This window comes from Neovison vison, chromosome 13, assembly GCF_020171115.1.
Source record: "Neovison vison isolate M4711 chromosome 13, ASM_NN_V1, whole genome shotgun sequence".
In the NCBI taxonomy this organism is placed as follows: Eukaryota; Metazoa; Chordata; class Mammalia; order Carnivora; family Mustelidae; genus Neogale; species Neogale vison.
In genome coordinates, this window is record NC_058103.1 from 76464721 (window position 1) to 76476787 (window position 12067).

Below are 12067 nucleotides of genomic sequence, written 5' to 3' on the forward strand. Positions count from 1 at the left end.
CTAAACATCAACCGAAAAGAGAGTAAATCTTCATCGTCAGATAGGTTGAGCCACTTTTGTACCATCCCATAGTCACTGTTTCACGACCACCAGCAGCAGCTTACTTACAACAGCGACGGGGTCATTGCTCCGCGTGGCTGCAAGACTGAAATGCTTCACGTGTGTGTTGGTTTCCAAAGCTTTTGCAAAATCTTTTAGAGTTGGAACTGGGATATTCTTGGAAGAAAATAATGTGAAATATGACATTTTAGTTTTTAAGAAGTTCAGTCCATTAATCAAATGTGTTTGTACTTACTTATTTTTCATTAAATGTACTCAAATTATACAAGGGGGTAGGGAGAAAAAAATTATATAAACAAAACATTTATTCTACAAAGGAAGTCAAACAGCCTCCTTCATAGTTACTTGATTTCTCTATTATGGTACATTTGCACAAGATGCTGACCTAGAGGAGAGTATATATCATCATTTCTCTAGCATTTTGATTAAGGAAACTTTCATTATTCTACACTTAACTATTTGGATTATAAGACACCAACACCTGAGTATTCAAAATGGGTCCACTTTTCTACAAAGGGAGAGATTTCACTTAGTTTAAGCTATAATAAGAGAGATTAACCCTACACTACCTGAAATGTGGAAAGATATAGTTCTAGAAGGCACTAATTTCTCCCTTTATTACCAACACTACAATTCCCTGTAGTCTGGTTATTTCCAGATCATTACCTGTTGATTTAGTTATGTGAGGACTGAAGTTTTTAAAAATTAAAATTAGTGATCAACTAGGAATGTTAGCTTTTCTTAAGGCTTGCTTTCTTCAGCTCACAGGAAGGCACACCTGCTAAAGGAGCACAGAGGTCTTATTCCCTAGGTTCTTATAATTCCCAGATGCTCTCTCAGCCCTTAATTTGGACAAATCAAGATTTAAAATGAGGAATTCTTAAAAATAGGATAAAATTAAATGAGGGATTCTTAATGCAGTTATTATACAATGAATAATACTCAAGAGATAATCTGAATTTACTCTTTGGTAATTAATCATCCCTATGCCCTCCTAACTCATTTCTTCTTTACTCCAAGGAAGCACTGCATTTTTTTAAAAACTCAAGATCCCAGAAAGCCCACTGCTGTTTACTCCAGAGAAAGGAAAACATATGTTCACATGTTCAGATGTGTTTAACAGCTTTATTATAATCATTCTAAACCAGAGGGAATCCCTATGTCTATCAAGTAGGGGATGGATAAAAAAAATTGCAGCATATTCATAAAACAGAATACTCTTCAACAAACTACTGACATACACAACCACACAGATGAATCCCAGATGCATTATGCTAAGTGAAAGAAGCCAGACTCAAAGGCTCAAACTATTTGATTCTACTCATAGGACATTCTGGGGAAGGCAAATGAAGGGGAAGAAAACAGAAACAAGTGGTCAGGGGCTACAGCTGGGGGCAGAGAATGACAATAAAAGGGACTGACATGTTCCACATCTATGGTGGTGGCTGTACAACTTCTGCATTGGTCAAAACTCATCAAACTGTACACAGAATCGGCAGAATTTCAGTAGATAGCAGAATCTGGTTCAATACAAGGAATACCCCAAGAAACTGGATTTTAAAAAAAACCCCGAATGACTAAGTGCTCTTAGAAGTAGGCAGTACTTTGGAAGCCAGAAAGATTTATGTTGACAGTGTGTAAGGTTTACATTTTTTATATGATACTTTTAAAAAAGCAAGTGAGAAAAATATTGTACTTTAATTTCTAAAATATAAAGGAATCTAGCATACTGTTAGGAGCAAAAACTTTACCTCGCAGAACTATAAAATCACACTTTATCAAAACCGCCCAACTCTCATCCTAAATCTAACTTACTTCAAGCACGTCAAAACTTTGTTTGCTTAGCACACATACCTTTATATTATTCAAATTAACTTCAACAAGATGAACATCATTTTCTTTAATTCTCTTTAAACTCTCTTCAACATTGGTTGGATTTGGTGGCTCATCAAATACTGGAAGAATCTTTTCACCTTTTACCACATCTGTAGGAACAAAAAGAACAAGAGTCTCACTGGCTGACATTATTACAGCGAATGCATTTATGAACTTAACACAAACAACACACACGAACACGCACGTTCAATACAACTAACCAGAAAATTTTCTCCCACAATTTCTAATAGATCCTCCATGTGTTAACACACATTTAAAGAACTCAAATAAAATGCCATCCTTTCTTATCATTTTCTCTGAGATTTAACTAGTAATTACTATAAAGGCAGTACAAATCACAGACTTAAAGAAACACAGCCTCAGTGAGAGGAGTAAGGTGATGAAGGACATGTGACCTCTTTCTCTTATGGTGAGTACTGTGTGGGAAAAAGGGAAGGATGAGTAGGAATAGGGAAGGGGGAGACAGACAGATAATGGTACACAGAAGAGTTACTGAGACAGAAATCCCCCAAATTACTGCCCTCCTTCACTCCTATCCCCCAATCCTTCACCATGTAAACCATATCCATATCCATGGTGAAAATACTACTAAGCAAAGCTGAAAGAGGACCCAGGAGCCTTGAATCCTCTAATGAGGTGTAAGTACACTTTGATGTGTATGTGAAGGTCTATGAACACATGTAACAAGCAAACATTTTAATGGATAAGTTTTCTGGGGAGAAAACCTATAGCATCAGATTCATGGCAAGTGACCCAAAAAAGTTAGGAGCAACTGACAGAAAGATTGACAGAAAGGGTCACTGCCTGGCTTAGTTCTTCCCTTCTGCCCTCCTCTAGCTTTTAGGAGCAAAATTCATCTTAAGATGAAGTATACTGGGGTGCCTGGGTGGCTCAGTGGGTTAGAGCCTTTGCCTTCGGCTCAGGTCATGATCCCAGGGTCCTGGGATTGAGCCCCACATCGGGCTCTCTGCTCGGCAGGAAGCCTGCTTCCTCGTCTCTCTCTCTCTCTGCCTGCCTCTCTGCCTACTTGTGATCTCTGTCAAATAAACAAATAAAATCTTTTAAAAAAAAAAAAAAGATGAAGTATACTGGTGGCGCCTGCGTGGCTCAGTCAGTTAAGCATTTGCCTTCAGCTCAGGTCATGATCCCAGGATCCTGGAATCGAGCCAGGCATCAGGCTCCCTGCTCCCTCTCCCTCTGCTCTTGGTTCTCTCTCCCATGGCCTCTCTCAAATAATGAAAATCTTAAAAAAAAAAAAAAAAAAAAGTCAAAGTATATTGAACAAATTCCCTCTAAGAGTACCTTGTTCTTTTCAAATTTATTACACATAGACACACATAGCATCATGATATCAATTTAGATGATGGTCTGAAAATTATTTTCCTGAGGAAAGTGGAAAGAACTGGATATATATATCTGGCCTGAATGTATATATTAAAAGAAAGTATGCTCATTTTTTTCAGATTTATCTTGTAGAAGAATAGAGAAATTTCAAGTTGTTCTGAAAGGCTAGGTTAGAACAGGTATAGACTACCTGGAGGCAGGATTTGGTTCTATACAAGGATAAGCTTCCTCCCAGAGTTCTGCTAAAAGACAGAGTGGGCTTCCTCTCACCTAAGTTCAGCAAGGTAATCCTCTTCAAGATTGTAGATCAAGGGGGCTAGAGAAGAGCTTCCTCACTACAAAAAAAACCTGAATGAGTTCTATCTCAATTCCGAATTTTACAAAACCAAAAGATTTCTTCCTCATTCCACAGAGTATGTGCATTTAAAGAGCACTGCTTCTGAATGAAGTAATGGATCCAGTAAATGGGATGCTGAAACCATTAAGAAAGGCTTATGGGAGACTTTAAGTGATGGATCAGGCTACTAACATTTCAACACACTGATGAATTTTGGCATATTCCCCAAAGAGGAATGACTAGACTTCATAGGCTTCCTAATGTGATTTAATCACTAAGAAGCACTCTTGCCCCTCCAAACCCTCCAAAACAAAAAACTGTACCTGAATCTGAGTAAGGCACTAGAAAATAATAGTTTAGAGAAACATAGGAGACAGAGAAATAAGTAAAAGGTTACCACAAGGGGAAGATGGTAGCAGAGTAGAAGGACCCTGGATTCATTTTGTCCCACAAATAACAACTAGGTAACTATCAAATCATCCTAAATACTCCAGAAATTGACCTGAAAAGTCTGGCAGAACAGATTCTACAACTAAAGGCAGAGAAGAGGCCACATCAAAAGAAGGTAGGAAGTGCAGAGAGTTGTTCTGGGAGAGAAACAGATCATGGCGGCTGCAGCGGGAAGGAAGCCACAGTTGCAAAGGGTGAAAGATAGACTAGCACAAAGGGGAGTGCATGGGAAAAATGAATCCCCAAAGCAACTGGCCTGAAGTTAGGAGGGCCCTGAATTTCAGGAGTTCTTGCAACCAGCAAAGCTTAAAGCCTAGAGTTTTAAAGGTCAGTGTACTTGGCTGTCGTAGACCTCAGAGAACTTTGGGGCTGCTCTTGGAAGGAAAGCAAGCAAAGAGTCTGTAGACATACAGCATGGAAACAAAGAGTGCCTAGAGCACACAGTGGGGAGGTTAGCTGCTCATCTCGGAGTGTGACCCAGAGAAGCAGCATTCACAGAGAAACCTCTCAAGGAACAAAGGAATTGGCAGGTGCAATTTCCCTCCTCTGCCTCTCAACATAAGCACAGGATCAACACTCACTACCTAATTTTCTTATACCAAGTCCTGCCCCTTCACTCTCTGGCAGATCCGCCCTTCCCCTGCCACACTTGCCTCAATCCCAGAACAGCAGAACCCCTCGCCCAGAAGACCAGCCCAAATTCCTGCCAATACCAAGTCTCCTGATACATGTGTTTTGCAAGACCTCAGTTCCAGTGGTAGTGGTAAGAGGTTTCATTTCACAAGCAGATCAGAGCACATCTAGTTAAAATGTGCCACATTCAGGCAGGAACCAAATGCCCACAAAAGGCAAAGAGAACCTCTGTAGACAACTGGCCTAGGATAAAGTGGCCAGATAAGGATAAAGTAGCCAGCACATAACACCAGATCACACACAGCACACACTGGAGATAATCCTAGAAGCACCAAGCCCTGGTGAACAGGGGACACACTACATGGCAGGGCACTACAAGTCTTTTTTTTTTTTTTTTTTAAATTATTTTATTTATTTATTTGACAGACAGCAAGAGAAGGAATACAAGCATGGGGGTGAGAGAGGGAGAAGCAGGTTCCCCGCCGAGCAGAGAGTCCTACACTGGGCTTGATCCCAGGACCTCAGGATCACGACCAGAGCAGAAGGCAGATGCCCAACAACGAAGCCACCTAGGCCCTCTACTACAAGATCTCTTCATAAAGCCATTACCCTGAAGAACAGGAGATGCAGCTGACTTTCCTAACACAGAGAAACAGGCACAGAGACTTAGACCAAAGAGAAGACAAAGGAATCTGTCCCAAATGAAAGAACAAAACAAGGCCACAGCAGGAGATCCAAGCAAAACAGGTAAAAGCAACATGCCTGATGGAAAATTTAAAGCAATGATCATAAGGATACTCACTGGACTTGAGAAATGAGTGGAGAACACCAGTGAGACCACTGTCATAGAGGTGAGGAATAACATACCACAGATAAAGAGCTCAAAAAACAAAATGAGAAACATGCATGATGGAATGAACAGCAAGATGGAAGAAGCAGAGGAACAAATTAATGACCTAAATGACAGAGCAATGGAAAGTAATCAAGTTGAACAAAAGAGCAAATAAAGAATTATACAAAACAAAAATAGGGAACTCGGTGACTCCATCAAACATAACCTTCATATTATAGGGTAAGTAGAAGAGAGAAAAGGGGGCAGAGAATTTATCTGAAGAAATAATAGCTGAAAACTTCCTTCATCAGGGAAGGAAACAGAAACCCAGATCCAGGAGGCAAAGAGAGCCCCCAACAAAATCACCAAAGAAGGTTCACCCCAAGACATATTGTAATTAAAATATATAGTGATATATACTAATTAGTAATACAGTAATATAGTGATAAAGAAAATATATTAAAAACAGCAAGACAAAAGACAGTTACAATACAAAGGAAACCACCTAAGGCTACTGGGATTTTTCAGCAGAAACTCTTCAAGCCAGAGGAGAGTGGCATAATATATTCAAAGTACTGAATGGGGAAAACTTACAGCCAAGAATATTCTATCCCAGAAAGACTATCACCCAGAACAGGAGAGATAAAGAGTTTCCCAAACAAAAACTAAAGGAGTTCATTACTATTAAACTTGCCCTGCAAGAACAATTAAAGGGGACTCTTTGAGTGGAAAGGAAAGACCAAAAATGAGAATATGAAAGTAGGAAACACAAAAAGCAGTTCAAAGAAATTATTTCTGTAAAAAAAAAAAAAAAAATCAGTCAAGGAACACACAAAATAAAAGGATGTAAAGTATGACACTATATACCTAAAAGGTGGGGAGGAGAGGAGTAAAGAATGGGTTCAAACTTAAACAACCATCAACTTAATATAGACTCTATGCAGATGTTATATACCTAATAATAACCACAAATCAAAAACCCCTAGCAGGTATACAAAAAATAAAGAGAAAAATCCAAAGAGATCACTAAAGAAAACCAGCAAACTATGAGAGACAAGAAATGATCAGAGGAATAAATCTTCAGAAAGAATCACAAAACAAATAATAAAATGACAATAAATGCATATCTATCCAATAATTACTTTGAATGCAAATGGACTGAATGCTCCAATCAAAAGACAGTTGAAGAATGGGTAAAAAACCAAGGTCCATCTATACGCTGCTTGGAAGAGACCCATTTTAGACTTAAAGACACCTGTAGACTTATAGTGAGAAGATGGAGAAACACTTATCATGCAAATAGATGTCAGAAAGAATTTGGGAGTAGCAGTACTTATACTGGACAAAACAGACTTTTTAAACAAAGACTTAACAAGAGACAAAGAAGGATACTGAATAATCATAAAGGGAACAGCCCAACAAGAAGATATGACAAGAGTAAATATTTCTGCACCCATATACATAAAAGTCATTAACAAATATGAACTAATCAATAACAATACAATTATAGCAGGGGACTTTTACACTCTACTTACATCAATGGACAGATCATCTAAACAGAAAATCCACAAGGAAACAATTAATTTGAATGACACACTGGACCAGATAGACTTAACAGATATATTTGGAACATTCCATCTTAAAACAGCAGAATACACATTCTTTTCAAGTGCACACAGAACATTCTCCAGAACAGATCCCATATTAGGCCACAAAACAAGCCTCAACAAATCCAAAAAGATCGAAGTCATACCATGCATCTTTTCTGACCACAATGCTATGAAACTAGGAGTCAATCACAAGAAAAAAATGTGGCAAGACCACAAATACATGGAAGTTAAATAACATGAAAACATGCTCATCAGTACTCATTATCAGGGAAATGCAAATCAAAACGATACCTCACACCTGTCAGAATGGCTAAAAGAAAAAAACACAAGAAACAAGTGTTAACAAGGATGTGGAGAAAAAGGAACCCTCCTCTTGCACTGTTGGTGGGAATGCAAACTGGGGCAGCCACAGTGGAAAATAGTAAGGGGTTCCTCAGAAAGTGAAAAATAGAACTACCACATGATCTAGCAATTGCACTACTGAGTATTTACCCAAAGAATACAAAAGCGCTACTTCAAAGGGATACACGCACCCCTGTGTTAATGCAGCATTATTTACAATAGCCAAGATATGGAAGCAACCTAAGTGTCTATCCATAGAAGAATGGATAAAGAAAACATGGTGTGTGTGTATAAGTAATATTATGGAGTATTACTCAGCCATAAAAAAAGAACGATATCTTTCCATTTGTAGCAAACATGGATGAACATGGAGGACATTAGGCTAAGTGAAATAAATCAGACAGAGAAAGACAAATACCATATCATTTCACTTATACCTGGAATCTAAATAACAGAACAACAAACAAACACAACCAGGCTCTTAAATATAGAAAACAAAGTCATGGTTAGCAGAGGGCAAAGTAGTGTGGGGACAGGCGAAATAAAGGGAATTAAGAGGCACAAATTTCCAGTTATAAAATAAATAAGGCACAGAGATGAAAAGTAGAGCATAGGGAATATAGTCAATATTATAATAACATGATAATATTGTATGGTTACAGATGATGACTACATTTATTGTGGTGAGAACTGAGTAATGTACAGAATTGTTCCACCAGTATGCTGTACACCTGAAACTAATATAACACTATATGTCAACTACACTTAATAAAAAAGAAAATCACAAGGAAAATATATTTATAGTTCTATACTGTAATTATCAAAAAGAATCCATATATAAGTGGATCCACACATTTCAAACTTGTGTTGTTTAATGGTCAAAAGTAATATTATTGGGGTGCCTGGGTGGCTCAGTGGGTTAAAGCCTCTGCCTTCGGCTCAGGTCATGATCCCAGGGTCCTGGGATCGAGCCCTGCATTGGGCTCTCTGCTCTGCAGAGAGCCTGTTTCCTCCCCTCTCTCTGCCTGCCTCTCTGCCTACTTGTGATCTCTGTCAAATAAATAAATAAAATCTTAAAAAAAAAACAACAACACTAATATTATTGAAAAATTCACTTACTAGAAATAGCTCCAGTATGATCCCATTTTCATAAAAAACAAAAGGCTATGTGTAATATGTATGTACAGATATATGTATAGAACATGCATATATATATATATGTATATACATATATATATATAAGTTTGTATGAACACAGTATAAGTCTAGAAGGACATATACCAAATTGTTAACAGATCAGGGCGTAGGGGGAGCAGAAGGCATGATGGCAATGAACAGAGACACTTTTACTTCTTACCTCATTTACTTGGGTATTGTTCAAATGTGTTACTAAAGTATGTATTATTTTGGTCCTTTTAAAGCACCCTATGAATGAATTTTTTTTAAAAAAAGCCTGGCCTTAGGCTATTTAGTATTAGTATCAAATTAAGAGGTTTAGGGGTTGAGTAGTTCTGTGATTTCTCCTGAATATGATTTATAATGTAGTTTTTTTTTTTTGTCAACATTATAGATTTCTTGAAAATCAGTAACACTGAAAATAAAAAAATGTCAACAAAAGCCAAGTTTGATTAGTTTTTATAGTATTTACTATTAGTATTACTTGGTGAGGTGAGAGTAGTTCCAATTACATTTGTTGACACTTTAAGAATAAAATATTTAGGGGTGCCTGGGTGGCTCAGATAGTTAAGCATCTATCTCCCTTTGGCTCGGCTCATGATCTCCAGGTCTGGGGATTGAGCCCACATCGGGCTCCCAGCTCAGTAGGGAGACTGCTTCTTCTTCTTCCCCTCCCCCTGCCTGTGCTCCGTCTCAAATGAATAAATAAAATCTTTAAAAATAAAATATTTAATATTCTATTTTCAATGGTTTTCTACATCAATACTATCTAATCTAATTTCAGGTACATATACAAAACATTCGGCATGTATATATTGAAGTTAATACATGGAGAAAACAAAATACATTTAATAAAGGATTGGAATTCACAATGGATTATTAAGTACTTACTTGAAAAATGTTCTTGGTCGACACCATTACTGCTTCCCACTATATTACATAACTGGGCATTCGTTATCAAGTTGTGCATCCCAAGAATAGCTACAAATATAGAAAAAGAGTTACTTTTATTTCCATCAGTTTCAAACATAAATAATTGATTTTACAACCAAAAATTTCTGATTTTAACATTTTCTGAACATTTTATTTTGCAGCCAAAAAAGGAGACAATGTGATTAAAAAATCATCCATAACCTCTTTCTCATTAATACCCCGATTACTTCACCCCTTATTTGGATTTAGATTTCCCCATATTTAGGAATTCAGACACGCAACTGAAGCCAGCCTAACCCTAAATGTAATTCTATACTTAGCTCCATCTGGTGGCTAAGATCTCTCTTACTGAAATGATCTATTTTTGCTGCCCATCCTCACAAGAGTTCTAGGAACAATGCAATCTAAGGCAGATTTTCAACGTCACCATTTTTACATTTGTTAATCTCATGTTCATTTACATTCATATTTTAGCTAAGAGTATAGCTGAATTCTCATCTTTTAAGATTAAAGCAGCATCCCTCAAAAATGACAGGAGAAATCTGGTTTTCGGTTTTAATGCCCCTTTGCACACATGTGGCAGAAGCTACAGTATGCCCCTGGCCCATTCCCCTCTGAGGAAAGCACCATTTACAACTCCAATAGTCCTCGGCATCCCAAGGAATCAGACACCTGCTCTGGCACTGCACACTGACTGTCCCCTTCCTGGGTCCTTCCCAAAGAACCATCACTCTTCCTTTCAAACATGTTAGCTTCTGGGGTTCCTTGGTGCTAAGATATCCCCCCACATGTCATATTTTTCTACCTTGGTAAATGGGTGCATGCAGAGACAGGTCGGGGAGATACCTGTCCAGGTAAGAAACCAGCAATGATGAAAACAACAGGGAGGTCTGGAGTGTTCCAGATACACTTCAGAAAGTAGGGAAAGTGGTAAGGATAGCTCAGGACTGTTTGTCTGCTTTCCAGTTACTCAACTTGGGGTCTTCCTTTTTTTCCCTAAAGTTTATTTTGTTTATTTTTAGTAATCTTGACACCCAAGGTGAGGCTCAAACTCACGACTCTAAGATCAAGAGTTGCATGCTCTTCTGAATGATCCAGCCAAATGCCCCTGGGGTTGTAACGGTAAAATGGGACAGTAGTTGACCCTTGAGAGACTTTTTCAACGCTCAGATGGGACAGCTTCTAGCTGCACACCAACTGGTGGAAGATTTTTTTATAAAGACTTTCAAATAATGTAACATGGGAAAAGATGTCAAATAATACATTCCATTAACATAAAAATTTCACCATTGAGAGCATTTTAAAAAATGAAAGTCTTTGCCAGATTTATAGAATAAAAGACAAAGCCAAATATGTGGTCTACTGATTCAACAGCACTTTACTAGGCAAAGGAAGCATCAGTATGATATAAGTGCTGGCATTCCTCTCCCTTCCCCTCCCTTCCCCACTCATTCACCCATTAGTTTTAGGAGATACCTGCAAGATCACACAATTCTGTATCAGAAGCACTTGTCAAAGCTTCTTCTAATTCCGGATCAAGAGATATTTTTTCTTCTGTGAAAGTCTGCATAGGTTTCTGTTTGGGGATAAATATTTTCCCTATAAAATAAAGCAGTTTGTTAATTCCAATATTTCTATTAACTACTCATTACCATTTTACTCTTTTAACAAAAATTATGAAAAGTATGTACAAGTGAAGCTGAGGGAAAAAGTCAAGATAAACACCTACAATAATGTTGTTGTTTCATCTTCAGATTTTTTTTTTAAAAGATTTATTTATTTATTTATTTATTTATTTGACACAGAGAGAGAGACAGCAAGAAAGGGAACTCAAGGTTGGGGAGAGGGAGAAGCAGGCTTTCCACAGAACAGGGAGCCCGATACGGGGATCGATCCCAGCACCCTGGGATCATGACCTGAGCCGAAGGCAGACGCTTAATGACTGAGCCACCCAGGCGCCCCGATCTTCAGATTTTTTTTTTTTTTTGTAGAGGAGTGGTGGGTAGAAAATTCATCTACTATCCTGCTCTAAGATTAGGAGTCTGAAAACACTTTGGGAAAATCTTTACCTATAAAATGGCATAATGATGCTTCACTTGGGAACTGTTGTGAAGCTAAATGAAATAATGCTCATAAAAAAAAAAGCAGAGTGTCTGGCTCAAACAGCATTCTTTATCTTGGCTATATAGGTATTATTTTCCTTATTAATGTAAAAAACTCCTGTTTTAGCTTCATTGTACTTATGATTTTCAATGTCAACCACCTCAAATATTGTTTTTTAAATAAATAAAACATACATGAATGCATTCATTAAAAAAAAAAATGTTTCATTTTCAATACGTATTTTAAGTTTCCAGGGCAATACTAGGGCTGGCTGTACAATCTGGAATGAAGGAGGAAAAAAAAAAAAACCAACTGAGAAACTGTTCTATTTGTGAAAATAAAAATAGGCTC

General features: G+C 37.7%; 1 protein-coding gene across 1 annotated transcript in view; it reads right to left on the bottom strand.

Moving 5' to 3' along the window:
* The window catches only part of TMOD3 (tropomodulin 3), a 76571-nt gene that overhangs the window by 10254 nt on the left and 54250 nt on the right, over window positions 1-12067 (bottom strand). The window contains exons 4-7 of the mRNA XM_044229757.1: window positions 11090-11212; window positions 9572-9661; window positions 1915-2045; window positions 109-216 (exon numbers count right to left, since the gene is read on the bottom strand). Coding sequence (XP_044085692.1) covers window positions 109-216; window positions 1915-2045; window positions 9572-9661; window positions 11090-11212 — 452 coding nt within the window. The remainder of the gene's footprint in view (window positions 1-108; window positions 217-1914; window positions 2046-9571; window positions 9662-11089; window positions 11213-12067) is intronic.